The 21,843-nt window shown below is 41.7% G+C and overlaps 1 protein-coding gene across 2 annotated transcripts in view; it reads left to right on the forward strand.

Annotated features, from left to right (window-relative positions):
- eif2b4 (eukaryotic translation initiation factor 2B, subunit 4 delta) overlaps positions 1–21,843 on the forward strand; it is a 51,430-nt gene that overhangs the window by 14,949 nt on the left and 14,638 nt on the right. Inside the window, exons 3-6 of one of the 2 annotated variants that reach the window (XM_072554491.1) lie at positions 2,425–2,575; positions 8,923–9,111; positions 10,129–10,208; positions 20,464–20,555. In XM_072554491.1, the coding sequence (XP_072410592.1) occupies positions 2,425–2,575; positions 8,923–9,111; positions 10,129–10,208; positions 20,464–20,555 (512 nt within the window). The remainder of the gene's footprint in view (positions 1–2,424; positions 2,576–8,922; positions 9,112–10,128; positions 10,209–20,463; positions 20,556–21,843) is intronic. The other variant, XM_072554497.1, reaches the window with a different exon arrangement.

Genomic DNA, 21,843 nt, shown 5'->3' on the forward strand with positions numbered 1-21,843 from the left:
TGCCCCCGCCCTCAAACCCATCCAACACCGCCCCCCTGGCCCCAAACCCGTCCAGCCTCGCACCCTGTCCCCAACCTCGTCCAACACTGCCCCCCTGCCCCAAAACTGCCCCATGCCCCCAACGCTGCCCCCAGCCCCATCCCCCCCGCCACCAAAACCCCACCGCCACCAACCCTGTCCAACACTGCCCCCCCCACACCCCACCCCCCAACCCCGTCCAACGCCGCTCCCTGCCACCAAAACCTCACCACCCCTAACCCCTAACCCTGTGCAACACCGCCCCCCGCCTCAACCTTGTCCAACACTGCCCCCTCTCGACCCCAACACCACCCTCGCCCCCAAACTCATCCAACACTGCCCACCATCTCCACTGCTCCCAACATCACCACCCCTGCACACACACCCACAACTGTGTACACATCGGCAGCTGAACTGGACACTAACAGTAAGACTGCAGCTGCCTTTGTGGAATAAGTTTCCAAAAAGTGCATGCACGCGCACACACACAACTTGTTACTGCAACTTTTTGACAGGTTTCATCTTTGCCCTATACAGGACAATGTTGGAGAGATTATCTGGGGATGGGGGTTTAAGGTACACCCCTGTGTAGAACTCCAGGGAAAGTGTGTGTGGAGAGAGAGAGGGCATCAGTCATTTAGAGAGAGTGCCTGTTTAATCACTGTAAACAAAAGACACGATCACTATTGGAAACATGTCTTTGATGTAATGTTTCCATGGGGACTTCGAGATCTCCTTCGGATAATCTGATTTTCAGATAATTGGTATTCAGATAATCAAGGTTCCTCTGTACAAGTAAAATGCTATGGATGCTGGAAATCTGAATTAAACACAGCAAGTGTGAAGCAACTTAAAGCAAATCTGGTAGCATCTACGGAGAGAGAAACCAGGTTATAGTTTTGAGCCCGATTTGCACGGTGGCTCAGTGGTTAGCACTTCTGTCTCACAGCGCCAGGGACCCAAGTTCGATTCCATCCTCAGACAACTGTCTGTATGGAGTTGGCACATTCTCCCCGTGTCTGTGTGGTTTCCTCCCACAGTCCAAAGATGTGCAGGTTAGATGGATTGGCCTTGCTAAATTGTCCAAAGTGTTCATGCATGTGTAGGTTAGGTGCATTAGTCAGGGGAACTGTATAGTAATAGAGTAGGGGAATGGTTCTGGATGGGATGTTCCTTGGCGGGTCAGTGTGGACTTGTTGGACTGAGGACTACAGGTATCAAGTTGGTGAGGGCATGCAAGTGGCAGGTACATGTGTGTATGGTGCCAAGTGGGTGAGGGATACAGATGACAGATATGTGGGTGACAGCATAGGCAAGGTCATGTGTGTGGGCATGGGTTGTATTTAAGTATCCAAGTTTGATGAGGGGCTGGGAGTATGATACCTGGTCAGTTGGGTGCCTGTCATGGCCAGGGTTGTCAGGTGTCTGCAGGATTTGGGGGAAGTTAGTCAGGGGTTTGTTGTGGGGAGGAGGCTGGCCAGGTCTCACTGGAAGTGGTGGTCAGTAAGATGTCCTTGGTGGGTGTGGTTGAGGTAGAATCATTCTGTGGGTGTTGGATGTGTTGAGCCTTGTCTGGTGTGTGGTAGGTTTGGTTGGTATAAGTGATTAGCAGATTGGTTATACGGTTAACCAGGTTTTAATCCCTTTAGCATTTCCTCGGTAACTGTTTACACAAGCTGGAAGTTTCTGAAGTCTCAGATTTCAGAGTTAGTGACTTTCTTGAAAGGTCCCAGATGTTAGGACTATTGAGAGATCTTCATGTGAATCTCTCAGGGTATGTTCGCTCTCCAACAATCCAGAAACCAGAATGTCTGTGTCTGTTTCTATTATTGTCAAGAAATAGTTAGTTGATATTCTTGGTTTGTGAGAGTGTGACTTGAGAGTATGTCCTCTCTCTAATTATTTTCAATTTGAATTTGGGCTATGGTGATTAATTTCCCTTTTCTTCAGGTAAGGAGATAATTATTTTTATTAAATATGGTAGCATCATTAAAAACTATAGACCAATTAGCTTAATGTCTGTTAATGGGAAAATGTTAAAGCCTGTTATAGAGGATGCAAAAGCAGAGCATCTAGACATTGGTAATATTATCAAGTAGAGACTTTGTTAAGTATGGCTTCATAGTGGGGAAATTGTGCCTGATACCTTCGAATAGTTTGAGCATAACAGTTTTAAGGAACATTGGATAGCAACAGCAGTTATTTACCATTCTTTGAAGTTTTTTTTCCCCCTCTAAGTACACTATTAATCAAGACTTGTTCCCATTTCACAGAAAAGATTTGGATTTCCCCAGGTCAGATGTCATATTCTGTTAAACGATTTTCCTGTATAATGTAAAATGGCCTCTCTCTTCCTCAACAAATCCAATGGCATAAAAGCTGTTCTTTGTTTATTTTCTTTGATAGTTAGAAGGGCAAGAGTTGTCCAAGGAAGAAAAGCAGCGATTGAGGAAGGAGAAGAAACAGCAGAAGAAAAACAGGAAGCAAGAAAAGACCACAGATGGTGGTAATTCTTTTTCGACAGATGACCCAAATAAACAGCAGCAACAGCAGAAAAGTAAACTACACACTATTTCTCTCTCGTGGCTAATTTATTTTTGCATGCAGTCTCAGGTTAGCAGTGTCAGGAAGAGAACAGCTCTTCTAGCAATAGAGTCATAGAGATGTACAGCATGGAAACAGACCCTTCGGTCCAACCCGACCAGATATCCGAACCCAATCTAGTCCCACCTGTATCCCTCCAAACCCTTCCTATTAATGTACCCATCCAAATGCCTCTTAAATGTTGCAATTGTACCAGCCTCCACCACTTCCTCTGGCAGCTCATTCCATATACGTACCACCCTCTGCGTGAAAAAGTTGCCCCTTAGGTCTCTTTTATATCTTTCCCCTCTCACCCTAAACCTATATCCTCTAGTTCTGGACTCTCTGACCCCAGGGAAAATACTTTGCCTATTTATCCTATCCATGCACCTCATAATTTTGTAGACCTCTATAAGGACACCCGTCAGCCTCCGACGCTCCATGGAAAACAGCCCAGCCTGTTCAGCCTCTCCCTGTAGCTCAAATCCTCCACCCCTGGCAACATCCTTGCAAATCTTTTCTGAACCCTTTCACGTTTCACAGCATCTTTCCAATAGGAAGGAGTCCCATTGGTCAAAGTGGGGCTGAAAAGACTAGTGTGGGTATCTTTTCTACCATTATAAGAAGATTTACTGAAGGTTTCTAAAATTGAGATTTGTAAAACTTACAAAAAAGGCTGGATGAGTCTTTAAAATACATGTATTGATACCTGTCCACAAATTGTATTTCCATGTCAATAATTTGTAAAGTCCTACTTTGTCAAAGAGTTTGAACAGATTAAAGCCTATTTAGTACATTGTTTTTAAGATCTAATGAGTGACTAAAGTTGTCACAGTTTGTCAGGATCAATGTGAATACACACAATTTGGCACTTGGTAAATGAACGTCTGCACAATTTTGAGGAAGAATAATGAAAGTTGTGATTTGCTATTCCTATTCTTGTCCAGGTTTCTGATCTTGATTTAGTTTAGACTGGACATAGCATCCAATTTACGAGTGTGGAGCCCTTCTAAGTCCGAATGCACTGACTCCATGAGATTTGCCCAGGAAGTTTGAATTCCTGATAGGTAATTATCCTACTTCCCAGGACTCTCTTTTAAAGAAAAACCCATGGAATTAGAATCAGAGATTCTATCCAACATACTGAGCTGAGGAGCGATTCAAGAAATGCTGGACAGTTTGAATCCACGAATGACACTTAAGTAACTATACAACTGACATTTTGCTTCTCCTAGCTTTTCCCTGGTAATTTGACATTCCAACTCCCACATAAATTCTTTCCACACCCCTGACTTGCTCCCCCTCGGCCTTCTGACTTTCCCAAGCACTTAATTCCCTTTCTGTGAACTGACCATGTGATGCCCTAGTGCACCTGATCTGCTGCATCCATTCCACCCTACCAACTCTTCCCACCCTTATTTACTTAAATACCATTTCTACTCGAGTAATAGTTGATCTCTTGTAAAACTTGACCCCCTATTTTTTGGCCAAATAGCCTGGAAGTTTCCATATATCTCATGTAAAAGGAGACCCTAGATCTTCACAGATAACAGAGCAACGTTTGTGAGCCAGTGTGCTGGTCATCACGTTCTGCTCCAGCTTTCCAATCTGCTGGTTGTTCTGCTTCGCTCCTGGTCCTCCAGTCCGCTAGCTGTTGTATTCTGCTTCAGGTTTTCAGAATTACTATAATTCAGTTTTTTTTTCTTTTATTCATAGAGTTGTAGAGATGTACAGCATGGAAACAGACCCTTCAGTCCAACTCGTCCATGCTGACCAGATATCCAACCCTAATCTATCCCATTTGCCAGCACATGGACTGTATCCCTTTAAACCCTTCCTATTCATATACACATCCAGATGTCTTTTAATATTGTACCAGCCTCCACCACTTGCCCTGACAGCTCATTCCATATATGCACCACTCTTTGTATGAAAAACTTGCCCCTTAGGTCCCTTTTATATCTTTCCCCTCTCACTCTAAACCTATGCCCTCTAGTTCTGGGCTTCCTCACCCCAGGGAATAGGCTTTGCCAATTTTCCTCTCCATGACCCTCATGATTTTATAAACCTGTATAAGGTCACCCCTCAGCCTCCAATCAGCCCTAGCCTATTCATCCTCTCCCTATAGCTCAAATCTTCCAACCCTGGCAACATCCTTGTAAATCTTTTCTGGACCCTTTCAAGTTTCACAACATCTTTCCGACAGGAAGGAGACTAGGATTGCACGCAATATTCCAAAAGTAGCCTAACCAATGTCCTGTACAGCTGCAACCTGACCTCCCAACTCCTGTACTCAATACTCTGACCAATAAAGGAAAGCATACCAAACGCTGCCTTCACTATCCTATCTACCTGTGACTCCACTTTCAAGGAGCTATGAACCTGCATTCTAAGGTCTGTTTAGATTAGATTACTTACAGTGTGGAAACAGGCCCTTCGGCCCAACAAGTCCACACCGACCCGCTGAAGCACAATCCACCCAGACTCATTCCCCTACACCTAACACTACGGGCAATTTAGCCAGGCCAATTCACCTAACCTTTGTTCAGCAACACTCCCTAGGACTTTACCATTTAGTCTATATGTCCTGCTAAGATTTGCTTTTCCAAAATGCAGTTCCTCACATTTATCTGAATTAAACTCCATCTGCCACTTCTCAGCCCATTGGCTCATCTAATCAAGATCCCATTGTCATCTGAGGTAGCCGCCTTTGCTGTCCACTGCACCATCAATTTTGGTGTCATCGACAAACTTACTAACTATGCCTCTTATGCTGACATCCATATCATTCATATAAAAGACAAAAAGGAGCGGACCCAGCACCAATCCTTGTGACACTCCACTGGTCACAGGCCTCCAGTCTGAAAAGCAACCCCCCACCACCACCCTCTGTCTTCAACCTTTGAGCCAGTTCTACATCTAAATGGCTTGTTCTCCTTGTATTTCATGAGATCTAATCTTGCTAACCAGTCTCCCATGGGCAACCTTGTTGAACGCCTTACAATGAAGTCCATATAGATCAAGTCCACAGCTCTGCCCTCATCAATCCTCTTTGTTACTTCTTCAAAAAACTCAATCAAGTTTGTGAGACATGATTTCCCATGCACGAAGCCATGTTGACTATTCCGAATCAATTCCTGCCTTTTCAAATACATGTAAATCCTGTCCCTCAGGATTCCTTCCAATAACTTGCCCACCACTGATGTCAAGTTCACCGGTCTATCGTTCCCTGGCTTGTCCTTACCACCTTTCTTAAACAGTGGCACCACATTAGCCAATCTTCAGCCTTCAGGCACCTCAACTGTGACTATCGATGATACAAGTATCTCAGCAAGAGGTCCAGCAATCACTTCTCCAGCTTCCCACAGAGATCTAGGGTACATCTGATTAGGTCCTGGGGAGTTATTCACTTTTATGCGTTTCAAAAGATCCAGCACCACCACCTATATAATGTTGACATTTTTCAAGATGTCACCATCTATTTCCCTACAATCTACACCTTCCGTGTCCTTCTCCACAGTAAATACTGATGCAAAATACTTGTTTAGTATCTCCCCCATCTCCTGCGCTCTACACAAATGCTGCCTTGCTGATCTTTGAGGGACCCTATTCTCTCCCTAGTTACCCTTTTGTCCTTAATGTATTTGTAAAAACTCTTTGGATTCTCCTTAATGCTATTTGATGTTCCCTTTTTGCCATCCTGATTTCCTTTGTAAGTATACTCGTACTGCTTTTATCCTGTTTTGAGGATTCACTCGATCTCTCCAGTCTATACCTGACATATGCTTCTTTTTGTTAACCAAACCCCAATTTCTCTAGTCATCCAGTATTCCCTATTCCTGCCAGCCTTTCCTTTCACCCTAACAGGAATATACATTTTCTGGACTCTCATTACCTCATTTCTGAAGGCTCCCCATTTTCCAGCCATCCCTTTACGTGCAAACATCTGCCCCCATTCAGCTTTTGAAAGTTCTTGCCTAATACCATCAAAATTGGCCTTTCTCCAATTTAGAGCTTCAACTTTTAGATCTGGTCTATCCTTTTCCATCACTATTTTAAAACTAGTAGAATTATGGTTGCTGGCCCGAAAATGCTCCCCAACTGACACCTCACTCACCTGCTCTGCCTTGTTTTCCAAGAGTAGGTCAAGGTTTCCACCTTCTCTAGTAGGTACATCTACATACTGAATCAGAAAATGTTCTTGTACACGCTTAACAAATTCCTCTCCATCTAATACCTTAACACTATGGCAGTCCCAGTCTATGTTTGGAAACGTAAAATCCCCTAGCATAACCACCCTATTATTCTTACAGATGACTGACATCTCCTGACAAATTTGCTTCTCAGTTTCCCGCTGGCTATTAAGGGGATCTATAATACGGTCCCAGTAAGGTGATCATCCCTTTCTTATTTCTCAGTTCCACCCAAATAACTTCCTTGGATGCATTCCCAGGAATATCCTCGCCAGTACAGCTACCCCTTGTCAAAAATGCTACTGCCTCTCCTCTCTTGCCCTCCTTTCTATCCTTCCTATATCATTTTTGTATCCTGGAACATTCAGCTGCCAGTGCTGTCCATCCCTGAGCCACATTTCTGTAATTGCTATGATATCCCAGTCCCATGTTCCTAACTATGCCCTGAGTTCATCTGCCTTTCCTGTTAGGCCTCTTGCATTGAAATAAATGCAGTTTAGTTTATCAGTCCTCCCTTGTTTCTCTACTTCGTCCCTGCCTGCCCTGATTGTTTGACTTGCTCCTTTTTTTCAACTGTACCAGTCTCAGATTGATCTCTTTCTTCACTATCTGTCTGGATCCCACTCCCCACCTTAATAGCTTAAATCATCCTGAGTAGCTGTAGCAAATCTCCCTGCCAGTATATTAGTCTCCTTCCAATTCAGGTGCAATCTGTCCTTCTTGTGCAGGTCACTTCGACTCCAGAAGAGATTCCAATGATCCAAAAATGTGAAGCCTTCTCCCCTGCAGCAGCTCCTCAGCCATGCATTCATCTGCTCTGTCCTCCTAATCCTACTCTCATTTGCTCGCAGCACCTGGATAATCCAGACATTTACTACCCTTGAGGACCTATTTTAAAATTTCTGCCTTTCTGTATTCTCCCTTCAGACGTTTAGTGATCAGTTGGGCTTCTGCTGATGATATGGTCTGAATTTTGACAGGCATGAGTGTCAGCCTCTCAAAAATAGTATCCATGTAATAGTTGACCCCATAAATTTAATTTTAAAAAGTCATCAAAAAAGTTTGACTATTACTCGAGTATATGTGATACTTGAAAAGCAGCTTAAATATTCTAAAGCTTTTCAGTGTACAGCTCTATCAAAAGGGGAGGAGGTGCATGAAGGACAGATACAAATGTGGATATGATGGAATATGTTGATCAACTCCATGAAGAAGGACTCCGAATTATGCTTTAATTTCTGAAGAGGACAGGCTTGCGACTCCTGGCCAGAAACGTGTAGCTCTGTTGCTGCAAGACAAAATTGGAGAGGAGCAGTAATTTATAGTTGCCATTCCTTCGAATGATCAGACTGTTGCTAAAGGCCTGGATTTAGAATGACTTCCAGTCATGCAGCAAAAGCATTTGTAGTTAAATATACATGAATAAAAGTTGAAATTTTATGGTGATATAAGCATATTGGAATTCTGTTACTGTAGTGTTGAATGTTCGGTTTGTATTCAAGCAGTTCAAAATTCTGCATAGAGTAAATAGAACAAACTGTTCTCATTGGCAGGAGGGTTGAGTGCTCACGGACATGGATTTGAAATGACTGAGTAGAACCAAAAGCAACATAAAGAAAAACATTTTTACATACTGAGTGTAGGATCGCCCATGTCCTGCCCGAGGGTCTGAGGGAAGCAGATGCAATAGAGATTTTCATAAAGATATTGATGATCATAATCATCTTCATCTTGAAGGATTTGTTGGTTTAAATAGTAGGATCATGATATGAGGTGAGAAAGATTGTAACAGTGCAGGAAAAAGCCAGGAAGTTATGACTTGTTGAGTTGCCCTTATATAGAACCAGACATGACAGTTTGAGTGAGTGATGTGAACATTCCATGTTTCTTTTATAATTTAATTTCAGTTTTACTAATGTGCAAGTACTTAGCAAATTCAATATTTTCTCTCAAGATAATTTTGTTCACTGATATTTACTTAGGTTGGATCTTGGGTGGGAGGAGGGATTGTTACAAGCTACTCATGTCATTTACTTTTCACTGAATACTGTTGAAAAACTGAAGTGAATCAAATATTAGTAAATCCTTATTAACTTTCACCCTTGTTCTCCTTTATGTTGACTTCAAGTAGCAAATACAGCATTAAATGAAACGTTTGTCAATAGTGATAAAGTTTCAGCTGGGAAAAGCAAAGCTGAACTTCGAGTAGAAAGGAAAGCAAAGCAAGAAGACCGTTCAAAACAGTCCAAGAGATCTGACCAGAGCCAGTCTGCTGCTTTATTGAAGCCAAAAGTTGTAGCCAGTGAGCCTCAGCAAGGTAAAAAGAAACATAATTAGTATACTGTAATGGGTGGTTGAGTGCAACAGAGGAAAAGGAAGAAGCAGCAAGTCATTCAAAACTGATTGCTGACATTGAAATTTATGGAGTTGAAATAGTTGAAAACTGTTCTCATATCAGCATGTTTTGTATACCTAAACAAGTAAATAAGCAATTTTGTGTAATGTACTTTTCAAAAATTTCTACTTAAATGTTTTTAAATAATCCATTTTTGGATAGCTATTCCCTTTGCATTCACAGTTATTAAATTAGTAAGTAAAAAGTTTATATTTTTGTGAAAATTGTAGTTCAGTTGCAAGGGAAAGATGTTGTGCATGCAGTCTGATAGAGGAGTCTGATCAGTTTGAACTGGCTAACCTAATCTCTTACTGATTTGAACCCCCACTTACAGAAGGGATTTGGCTTAAATGATTTGTAAGTTTTTCCCCAAATCTGAAATAAAATTGACACTCTACCTACTGTCACCAGTGTTTCATATAATGTTCTGGTGTTTTGTTAACATTGTTGCTTGCCATTTATGAATGTTACTTGACTTCCAAGAAGGAATGCACCTTCTTTGGGCGGCACGGTGGCACAGTGGTTAGCACTGCTGCCTCACAGCGCCGGAGACCCGGGTTCAATTCCCGCCTCAAGCGACTGACTGTGTGGAGTTTGCACATTCTCCCCGTGTCTGCGTGGGTTTCCTCCCACAGTCCAAAGATGTGCAGGTCAGGTGAATTGGCCATGCTAAATTGCCCGTAGTGTTAGGTAAGGGGTCGATGTAGATGTAGATGTAGGGGTAGGGGTATGGGTGGGTACGCTTCGGCGGGGCGGTGTGGACTTGTTGGGCCGAAGGGCCTGTTTCCACACTGTAAGTAATCTAATCTAATCTAAAAAAAAGACCGCTTTGAAGTTCTAAAGAAAGATTTTAAAGAAATTGAGGATTTAATAAGTGTGTTTTTATTTCCTTGCATTCTCCTGAGTAATGAGTACATCTTCTCAACACCTTTTCCACAGTAAAGCGACTCCCAGATCATGTTCAGGCGGATGACCCAGCAGCTCTCAAAAAACTGGCCAAAAAACTGGAGCGGCAACAGGTAGCATTTTATTATTAAAATTTTCTGGTTGAAACAACAAAGTAAATGTTTTTGATTCACCTTTTTAAATTCTATTTTCTAACTTGTATATATTTCAGTCAGATTTCCTCTGGTGTAGTCTTATTATCTGTCAGAATAATGGAATAAAGATAACAAGAGTTGAGTTACCTTACAATTTTTAACCTAGAGATGTTCCAGCTTCTGACTGAATGTTGGAGAATAACAGGCATGACCCTGATCATTGTTAGATTTTAGATTAGATTTAGATTCTAATGTACATGTCTTGGAATGCAGCATGTTGAAACACTTACCTGTCTCTGCAGTGGCCTTCATTGCAATCATTTTTTCTATTTTGTATTACTTCAATTCCAGTAATGTTTTGTCAAAACAGGTTTCCAAAATCATTCTTATTAACTTGCAGCACGTGGGCATTTCTGTTGATATTGTTAGCTATTCCTAAATACTCCTCACATGGCAGTGATGATGTGTCTTAGCAATCTAGAAGTTCATATGGTGAAGATATTTCACAGTAACGTGTTAGGAACAGAGTTCCAGGAATTTGTTTCAGTATCAGTGAAAGAAGAATAATATATTCTCAAGTCAGGAATTTGTGAAATTAGTGGAAACTCAGAGGTGATTGTGTTCCCAAACGCTTGCTGTTTGAAAGTGATAGATGACATGGATTTGGAAATGCTGTCTGGAAAGCTTTTGATGAATTGCTGCAGTTTATCTTGTAGATGTTGCATATTGTGTTCATATTATATCTTTGACGAAGGGAGTGAATGCTGAATGTGAATGAAGTGCTGATAAAACAGGCTGCTTTGTCATGATAAAGCTCAGCTTCTAGGTTTATAGAGCTGTACTCACCCTGGCAAATCATCTTGAGTTATGCCTTGTAAATTAAGGAAAGGCTTTGTGGAACACAGAATATCAAGTTTGTGCCCTTGTCCCTCAATGTCTACTCAGTGTTCAATTTTACTGCCACACATATTTTTCTAGAACCTTTGCTGTCAATATTTGAGGCAGCCTATGGGATATTTTGAACAGGAACTGGAGATCTAAACTTGAGTTTGTAGAATTTTTGAAACCTACCATGTTTTCACATTTTTTTTTCTCCTTACTCCTTCATGAATCTATCACATTAGAATGACGTGTCATGGCTGTCCCTGAATCTATACATTCAGATCGTAAACCAATGTGCAGTGGCTAGCTGTATTTTACATCCATTAAGGAATTGTTGATTTTATTGACAATTCAGGAAGCTCAAGACCTTGTCTAACAGAAGAAGCTGCAAACCTATATGTGATTGTTTTTTGGTGCCCTTGCCTTGTTGTATGTTTTAACCTATTTTAGAACAAAACCATGAGCCATGTCTTGAGGTCCATTGCTTACTTTGTTGGCTTTGATGACTAATCTATTAATATTTTTGTCCGGAATGATGCATGGGTTTACATTTAATTTAGTTTGGTGCTAAAACTGATCAAACTGGTTCATGTCCATATGGTGGTGTACTTATTGTGAATGTCTCTTACAGACTGATTCAGCTGATTGCATTAAAAAGGTTTCCAAGTTTAAGGTTTGAACTGTGTGCTAATTGTTTGTTTCCTTGCTTTGTGATTAAGATTTTAATTGGTAATTGTACAAGTTCACAGCATAACTGCATGGTTCAGAGGAGTATTATTCAGTTTGCATTATCGAAAAGTAAAATCTTTTATTATATGCACATAACCAATTCTGACCAGCTCAAACTAGAATCAAGCTTCTTGCAGGCTAAATTAATGCAACTTGGAGGTGAAGCAGGTGAACTTAGTGTACTGTATTTACTGCTGCCAATGTGGTTTTCCCCACTTCAGGGAGACCAAATGCAGGCAGGGCAGCTGGTTTGCAGAACACCTCCACTCAGTTTGCAAGCATGACCTCGGGCTTCCTGTTTCCTACAATGTTAATTCTGCACCTTGCTCTCTGTCTCATTTCTTGTCACTACTTGCTGCAGTGTTTCAATGAAACTCAATTCACACTCAAGGAAAAGCGCCTTAACAACTTCATTTGGCATTTTATTAGACAGTTGTGGGCTTCTAGACTCAACATTGACCATAACCTCCGTTCTGATTCTGTTCTCCTTGACATGTCTTAATCTTGTTTTATATGTTTTGCTCCTAAATGTTTTGTAAAATTATTACATTGCACCGTTTGGTTTTAGTTCCTTCACATCTTTGACATTTAACCTCTCCCCGTCCACCCTATCACTGACCTTCCTTTTTACTGTTCCTCTCCTCCCTTTCATTTGCAATGAACACATCATGTTTCTAACTCCGAACTGTTTCTCTGTCCACAGATGTTGCTCACCCTGCTGAGTATGTACAGCACTTTTTGTTCGTTTTCAGATTTCCAGAAATCAAAATCTATTGTTGTTATTTTAATGTCCCATGTCCTCAGTTTGACTGTGTTCATTCTAGGTAAAAACAATGACTGCAGATGCTGGAAACCAGATTCTGGATTAGTAGTGCTGGAAGAGCACAGCAGTTCAGGCAGAATCCAAATAGCTTCGAAATCGACGTTTCGGGCAAAAGCCCTTCATCAGGAATATGTGTTCATACTAGTTATCTCTCATTTCGCTGGTAGCATTTCTTCTTTTAGTGCATTTGTCTATTCATTATTTACTCTTGTGATCTCAGTCATTGTTTCTCACCTAAGAACTTTAGTTTTCTTTAAGGCAACTTAAAATATTTAGTCTGCCACAAAATATTTTGTTTGGTAATTATGCTTTGGTCAGCAAAATGTTGCTTTATCATTGGCTAAATGCCATACTGATGGCATTGGTGACATAGTGGGGTTTGGAAACTTTTCCAGTCAGTGTGACTTGTTGGAGTTCTAGTTAAGTTGATCTTTAATGTTGCTTTGTTACTTGCATCGCCTCTGACCACTTGGTTTTCTTTCATTCATCCTTCCAGTGATGATTAGACATTCCAACCTTTCACATAGATAGCATGTTCGAAAGACTCCCATTTGTCTTCTATGATATTATTTCAGAGTTCTCTTGATCTTCTGGTCTAATTCATTACTACTTTGTTGGACCTTTTCTCCACCCAGTTTACCTGACATAACCCCACTGAGGCTGTTATCTGTCACCAAGTCACCCTTTTATTTACACATGAAGAGTCCTTGACTTTAGTGCTGTCTCATTCAGTCAGCTACCAGCGTGTCAAGATCTCTGACACTTGCCTCTTTATGGCAGCCAATCTTTTACATTAGCAACACCCAATCAGGGAACTCATTCTGTGAGGTCCAGTTGGCTGACCTCAGTACAATCACTACGTCAGCTTTCTGTTTCTCCTTCAGCACAACACTGTCAAGTTGTTGTTTTCCTTTCTTCCTCTTTTCTGAAGCTGCGAGCTTCATGTCAATAACTCATTAATGGCCAGACATAATCTCGTAGGATTGGGATTCTTGCTTCCAGACTCTAACTGATGCTCTTTATAATGTTGCTTAATTTAAAACATCGTTTGGCTGCTCTATTCGTGTAACAGATTTCATTACTGCCTTTAACAGTTGATGTTGCTGTGCTTCTTTGATAGTTGAATTGATTGACATGTTCTAACATCATTCCATTGACAACAATTTTGCATACTGGCATGTCCTTTTTATGTTATCACTATTATGTGTGTTTTCAAACAGCTAAGTGTAGGCCGTATCTTTTTGCCTGGGATTCATTGATCTTTGCACATCAGAGTCAGAGAGGTGTACAGCATGGTCCAACTCATCCATGCCAACCAGTTATCCCCACCTGCCAGAACCCGGTCCATATCCCTCCAAACCCTTCCTATTCATATACCTATCCAGATGCCTTTTAAATGTTGCAATTGTACCAGCCTCCACCACTTTTTCTGGCAGCTCATTCCATACATGTACCACTGTCTGCATGAAAAAGTTGCCCCTTAGGTCTCTTTTATATCTTTTCCCTCTCACCCTAAACCTATGCCCTCTAGTTCTGGACTTCCTCACCCCAGGGAAGAGACTTTACTTATTTATCCTGTCCATGCCCCTCATAGTTTTATAAACATCTATAAGGTCATTCCTCAACCTCCAATGCTACAGAGAAAACAGCCCCAGCCTATTCAACCTCCTCCCTGTAACTCAAATCCACCAACCCTGGCAACATGCTTGTAAATCTTTTCCAAGCCCTTTCAAGTTTCAGAACATCTTTCCGATAGGAAGGAGACCAGAATTGCATGCAATATTCCAACAGTGGCCTAACCAATGTCCTGTACAGTTGCAGCATGACCTCCCAACTTCTTACTCAGTACTCTGACCAATAAAGGAAAGCATACCAAACGCCTTCTTCACTATCCTATCTATCTGTGACTCCACTTTCAGGGAGCTATGAACCTGCACTCCAAGGTCTCTTTGTTCAGCAACACTCCCTAGGACCTTACCATTAAGTGTATAAGTCCTGCTCAGATTGCTTTCCCAAAATGCAGTACCTCACTTTTAACTAAATTGAACTCAATCTGCCACTTCATTGTCTTCATTTGCTGGTGTGTGATATCATTGGCTGAGCAGTTGTAGCTGGTGACTTTTTCTCCTACCTTTTATACCATGCATTTCTTTAAGTCCACTGAGAAACAGTCTGATGAGAGATTGAAGCCTTGTCTCACTTTTCTTTGGTCTGTTTGTCCATTCTCATATTTGATCACTGCTACCTGATTCTTATGATTCAAAATTGCTGTTAGCTAAATGCAATATACCATAAGCAGAAGTAGGCATAATGGTAGTGGGAAAAGCTGTTCAGTTGTGTGTAAGAGCACTTCTGGATAGGGGAGGAAAAGGAGCATACATAGATCACTTAGCCCGTCCAATCAACCCTGCCATTCACTGAGATCATAACTGATTTGATAATCCTCAGCTCCATTCCTCATAACCCTTACTGGTTAAAAATCTGTCTTCTTGGCCTTGACTGTACTTAAAGACCCAATCTTGACAGCCCTCTGTGCTAAATGTGTCCTATCTGGGAATGAAAATTGTGCCAGGAATTTTAATGACAATAGCTTCAAAGTGATCTTATAATGATTTTTTAAAAATTAGACAATAGACAATAGGTGCAGGAGTAGGTCATTCAGCCCTTCGAGCCTGCACCGCCATTCAATATGATCATGGCTGATCATTCCTAACCAGTATCCTCTTCCTGCCTTATCTCCATAACCCTTGATTCCACTATGTTTGAGAGCTCTATCCAACTCTTTCTTAAATGAATCCAGAGACTGGGCCTCCACTGTCCTCTGGGGCAGAGCATTCCACACAGCCACCACTCTCTGGGTGAAGAAGTTTCTCCTCATCTCTGTCCTAAATGGTCTACCCCGTATTTTTAAGCTGTGTCCTCTGGGTCGGCACTCGCCCATCAGCGGAAACATGTTTCCTGCTGCCAGAGTGTCCAATTCCTTTAATAATCTTATATGTCTCAATCAGATCCCCTCTCAGTCTTCTAAACTCAAGGATATAAAAGCCCAGTCGCTTCAGTCTTTCAGTGTAAGGTAATCCCACCATTCCAGGAATTGACCTCGTGAACCTACGCTGCACTCCCTCAAGACCAGAACTGCACACAGTACTCCAGGTGTGGTCTCACCAGGGCCCTGTACAGTTGCAGAAGCACCTCTTTGCTTCTATACTCAATCCCTCTTGTTATGAAGGCCAGCATGCTATTAGCCTTCTTCACCACCTGCTGTACCTGCATGCTTGCCTTCATTGACTGGTGTACAAGAACACCCAGATCTCTCTGTACTGCTCCTTTACCTAAATTGATTCCATTGAGGTAGTAATCTGCCTTCCTGTTCTTGCCACCAAAGTGGATAACCATACATTTATCCACATTAAACTGCATCTGCCATGCATCTGCCCACTCACCTAACTTGTCCAGGTCACCCTGTAATCTCCTAACATCCTCATCACATTTCACCCTGCCACCCAGCTTTGTATCATCAGCAAATTTGCTAATGTTATTGCTGATACCATCTTCTATATCATTAACATCCTTTATAATAGACTGCAGCATCTTTCCCACCACTGAGGTCAGACTAACTGGTCTATAATTTCCTGCTTTCTCTCTTCCACCTTTCTTAAAAAGTGGTATAACATTAGCCACCCTCCAATCCTCAGGAACCGACCCCGAATCTATCGAACTCTGGAAAATAGTCACCAACGCATCCACGATTTCCCGAGCCACCACCTTCAGTACTCTGGGATGTAGACCATCAGGCCCCGGGGACTTATCAACCTTCAGACCTAACAGTCTCTCCAACACCAAATCCTGGCAAATATAAATTCCCTTAAGTTCAGGTCCTTCAGCCACTGTTACCTCAGGGAGATTGCTTGTGTCTTCCCCAGTGAACACAGATCTGAAGAACCCAAATAATTTTTCTGCCATTTCTTTGTTCCCCGTAATATATTCCCCTGTTTCTGTCTTCAAGGGCCCAGTTTTAGTCCTAACCATTTTTTTGCCTCGCACATACCTAAAAAAGCTTTTACTATCCTCCTTTATATTATTAGCCAGTTTACCTTTGTACCTCATTTTCCCTCTGCGTATTTCCTTCTTAGTAATCCTCTGTTGCTCTTTAAAAGCTTCCCAGTCCTCAGTTTTCCCACTTATCTTTGCTATGTTATACTTTTTCTCTTTTAACTTTATATGTTTCTTAACTTCCTTCGTCAGCCACGCCACCCATGCCTCCTCCTGGGATCTTTCTTCCTTTTAGGAATGAACTGATCCTGCAACTTCTGCATTATACACAGAAATATCCGCCATTGTTCCTCCACAGTGATCCCTGCTAAGGTATTGCACCATTGAACTTTGGCCAGCTCCTCCCTCATAGCTCCATAGTTCCCTTTATTCAACAGAAATATTGTCACTTCTGATTGTACCCTCTCCCTCTCAAATTGCAGATTGAAGCTTAATGTATTATGGTCACTACTTCCCAATGGCTCCTTCACTTCGAGGTCTCTGACCAATTCTGGTTCGTTACACAATACCAGATCCAGAATTGTCTTCTCCCTGGTCGGTTCCAGCACCAGCTGCTCTAAGAATCCATCTCTGAGGCACTCCACAAAGTCTCTTTCTTGAGGTCCAATACCATCCTGATTCTCCCAGCCTACCTGCATGTTAAAATCCCCCATTACAACTGTAGTAACATCTTTGCGACAGGCCAATTTCCGCTCCTGATTCAACTTACATCCGACATCCAGACTACTGTTTGGGGGTCTGTAGATGACTCCCAAGAGTATCTTTTTACCCTTAGTATTTCGCAGCTCTATCCACACTGACTCTACATCCCCTGACTCTAGGTGCCCCCGCGCAAGGGACTGAATATCCTCCCTTACCAACAAGGCCACCCCACACCCTCTGCCCGTCAGTCTGTCCTTACGATAGCACGTGTAGCCTTGAATATTCATTTCCCAGGCCCTGTCCACTTGAAGCCACGTCTGTTATCCCCACAATATCGTATCTGCCAATTTCCAAAAGAGCCTCAAGCTCATCCATCTTATGTCTAATGCTTCGTGCATTCATGTATAGTATTTTTAATTGGTTGCTGTTCTCACCCTTCCCATCAACCCCTATTTCACTCAACCTTACAGCATGATCCCTTTCCGAGTTTTCTGCCTCATTGATAACTTCTCTTGTTCTAACTTTCCCTTCAATTTCCTGTTTAAACATCCAGTTTGTCCCCTCCCCCCCACTACTTAGTTTAAATGTAGCAGTGTTGCAGAAAACCTGCCTGCCAGAATGCTGGTCCCTAACCCATTAAGGTGCAAACCGTCTCTCTTGTAGAATTTATGCTTACCACAAAACATACCCCAGTGATCCAAGAATTTAAATCCTTGCTTCCTGCACCAGTTCCCCAGCCACACGTTCAAGTCCATTATCTCCCTGTTTCTGGCCACACCAGCCCAAGGAACTGGAAGCAAACCGGAGATAACCACCTTGGACGTCCTGCTTTTCAGCATTCTTCCTAGTTCTCCGAAGTCCTGCTCTAGTATGTTCCTCCTCTTCTTCCCGACATCATTTGTGCTGACACATACCACCACCTCTGGCTCTTCACCCTCGTCCTTGAGGATTTCCTGCACTCTGTCCGCGATGTCTTTCATTCTGGCGCCAGGAAGGCAACACACCATCCTTAAATCCCATCTGCTGCCACAAAAATCCGGTCAGTTCCTCTCACGATGGAGTCCCCTATTACCACGGCTCTGTGCGATGTCCAACTCTTCCGCTCTGCCTCTGCGCCAACTTTTGATTGACAGACCTGGCCACCTTGCGAACCTGACAGTGTCATCAGTCTCTACTGTTTCCAAAAGCTTCAACTTGTTCCTGACAGGTACTTCTCCCGGGGTTGCTTGCACCTGTCTCCTCTCTGCCTTCCTCATCGTCTGCTCTCTTCTGGTATGGTCGGTGTAATAACCTCGCTGAAGGTCTTGTCCAGAAAGATCTCGTTCTCTCAGATGAGCCTCAGGTCCTCGAGTTCTTTCATCAGTGCTGCAATATGCTTGGTCAGTAGCTGAATGTGCTCACACTTTCCACACATATATGAGCCAGACACACCAGAGTCGCTGACCTCCCACATCAAGCACGTAGCACACTGAACCAGCTGAGCAGTCATGTCTTCACCCTCTTCAAATGTGGTGTAATCACTTCACTCAACCTCCTTGTCAAAGACTCCTGAGCTGAAGCCTCACTCTTCGATCCAATCTTCCTTAGACCATCTTTTTGTGGCAAGTCTGTGGACTCTTAATTTAGGTTAGAGGAGGAGGGAGGGAGGGAGACCCTACTTTGTAGGGCCTGGGGTTTAGAACACACCCACTCTAATAGCAATCACTTACCTTCCCGACTGGTTTTGCGCTCCGCCTGAACTTCCGCCGCTCTCTGCTGCGAAATTGAGGACGTTATTTGTGATAGGATGCTCAATGAAGTGCCTGGGAGATTAATTAGAATTTTTCTGAGATTTAGGGACTTTAGGTTGGGAGGAAACAGGGCTGTTTTCTTTGGAACAAAGATGTATAAAAGACTTTATGGAGATGACAAGGATGTGATGGGCTTGAATAAAACATACAAAGACTAGCTGTTCCAAAGATCTGATTGGAGCTCGCGTATATGATTATAAGGACAAGGGTATATAATTAAAGGTTTTGGACAAGAGATTTAGGGTGATTGTGAGGAACAGCTTTTAATGCAGCATGTAATAACATTGAACTCTTAACGAATGAGGGTTCTAGAAGCAGAGACAATGCAATATTTTATAAGGAAATTATATTTATCACTCAAGGGAAATAAACAATGGGGGCAGACTGGATTGCTGTATAGACCATTGGTGTGAAATTGATGACCTGAATGACCACCTTCTGTACCTTTGGCTCGATGACTCAGTGAAGATGTGCTAATCTGTGAGCTTCTATTGTGTCTTATTGGAATAGTATAGGAGGTAGAGAACAAAAATATGCAATTGAAAGTAGGGTGGACAAGCAACTGGAAGCTCGAGACCACCCTTGCAAGCTAATGGAAGTGTGGAGTCACAGTATGTTTGATCTCTCAAATATAGAGGACACTGCACTTTAAGTACAAAATTATGGAAGTAAATCTTTCCACAACTCTGAGAACAACATTCGTTATGCTTATGCAGTCTATTGTTCTATTCTCATTTTAATAGATCCTCCGTTTGTGTTGATTAACAGTAGTACGTATTTAACAATTTGTTGATCTTGATCCAATTCATAGTATTTCCGGAGAGTAGAAGCTTTAGGAAGGACTAAATAGATTAATTAGCTTCAAAAGAAGTTGTTGATTTTCTTTTAACATGCAATATGAATGGAATCCAAAAATAGTGCTAAGGTCACCAATCCATTTGAGTGTTAATTGGATTTTACCACAATGCACCTCTTTTGAGGATAATTAAATTTCAGTTTTGAAGTTAGGAATATCCTTGCTTGTACAGAAGGACTGTACAGTGCCACTTGGGTACAGAAATAAAACTGAAGAATTCTATCCACATAACCATAATATTCTTGCAAGTTTCAGCTACAGTGAAGTAATGAAAGTTGTTTGTACCTCAGGGACACAAAAACATTAATACAAATACAAAATTTGATGTGTCACCAAAGAATATCCGTAATTTTCCTTGAAGTATTGGTAATATCGATGTGTCAATTTCGTTTTAGTTTGATACATAAAAACATTCATTTTATTTTAAACAAGTTCTTAAAATATTTTGATTTATTCTAGGTTCCACTTAGGCAAGATTATGGCAGCAAAGTCATTCTCTTTTCACATTTGCACCAATACAGCCGTAAAATGCCATTGACGCAGCAGCTGACGTAAGTAGGCATGTTTTAATAGTTGTTTTGTTATTGAATGTAGTAACATTCTAGTTAAGTTGGAGACATGAACAACTTGCCTACAAGTGCAGTGTTGTTGATGCTTTCTGTCCTGAATTGCAAATGTTTTGGACCACCATTTGTAAATTTGTTGAGAGGTTATTTACAATCACAAAGCTGCTTTAGTCTGTCTTGTTGGTATTGAAGAAGCCCGATAAGTCATTTATTTCTAGTTGGAACCCTAATTTAAGCTTTGTTATTTTCATTGAACATTTTTTAGTGTAATTTCTGGAATATAAACATGGGAATTTCCACAAGCCAAACGGGTCCTGCAGTATTTAAAGCTTCCTTTTGATTATTTAACCCCATTTCTGCAAATACCTCTACCAATGACTATTACATCTGAAAAATGAAATGACTTAACATTGCCAATATAGCTGTGAAGTAGATTGCAAGAATACAGGAAAACCAAACAAGGGATCACCACTCGTCCCTGTTCCCCGACTTTGCTCAGAATTTTCTTTATTGGTTCTGAAGAAGGGTCACTGGACCTAAAGTGCAAACTTTGCTTTCTCTCCACCAATCTGCCTGACTTGCTGAGATTTTCCAGCAATTTCTGTTTCCAGCATCTGCAGTTCTTTAGATTTGTTTTTCTGTATAGTTGTTTTGTAGTACACAGTTTTAATCTTGCGTTCAAAAAAAGCTCTATGTCTTACATTCATCAGGACATTTTTACAAGAGGGAAGCCAACATTTATAGTGCATGATTTGGTGTCCTGATTTGGTGGCAAATGTTCTCTAATTGGTAAAAGCATTGCTACAGAGCAATTATCCATTAATGCTGTTTGACAGTCAAGCTTTGTTTAAATTACAAATTAGGAAGGTGTCTTTGGTCAGGGCATTATGTTCAGAAGTGAACCAGCAAATGGCTGTCATCTGTTTTGTTGAATTTACATGGGTGTGGTGCATGTACATGTTCCTTCAGTTTGCAAAGAATACAGTCTGTATGAATATACGTAAGTTCCAAGACGCACAAGTGCACGACAATGCAAGCCTGATTGACAATCCTAAATTTGTTGTCAGCTCTGACTAAGTGGTAGCAGTAAGAATGGTGTTTGCCACTAACAGGATGCTACTGTCAAACCAAAAAGATATTCTGCCAATCACACAAGTGAGTAATGTGGTGTATGAATGTCAGTGCCGGTGTGATGCTGGGTTTGTAGTCTGTACATCCCAAAGACTGGCAGATTGTATCAAACAGCATAAGTCAGCTATTCGGAACAAGAAAG

This window comes from Chiloscyllium punctatum, chromosome 3 (genome assembly GCF_047496795.1).
Source record: "Chiloscyllium punctatum isolate Juve2018m chromosome 3, sChiPun1.3, whole genome shotgun sequence".
In the NCBI taxonomy this organism is placed as follows: Eukaryota; Metazoa; Chordata; class Chondrichthyes; order Orectolobiformes; family Hemiscylliidae; genus Chiloscyllium; species Chiloscyllium punctatum.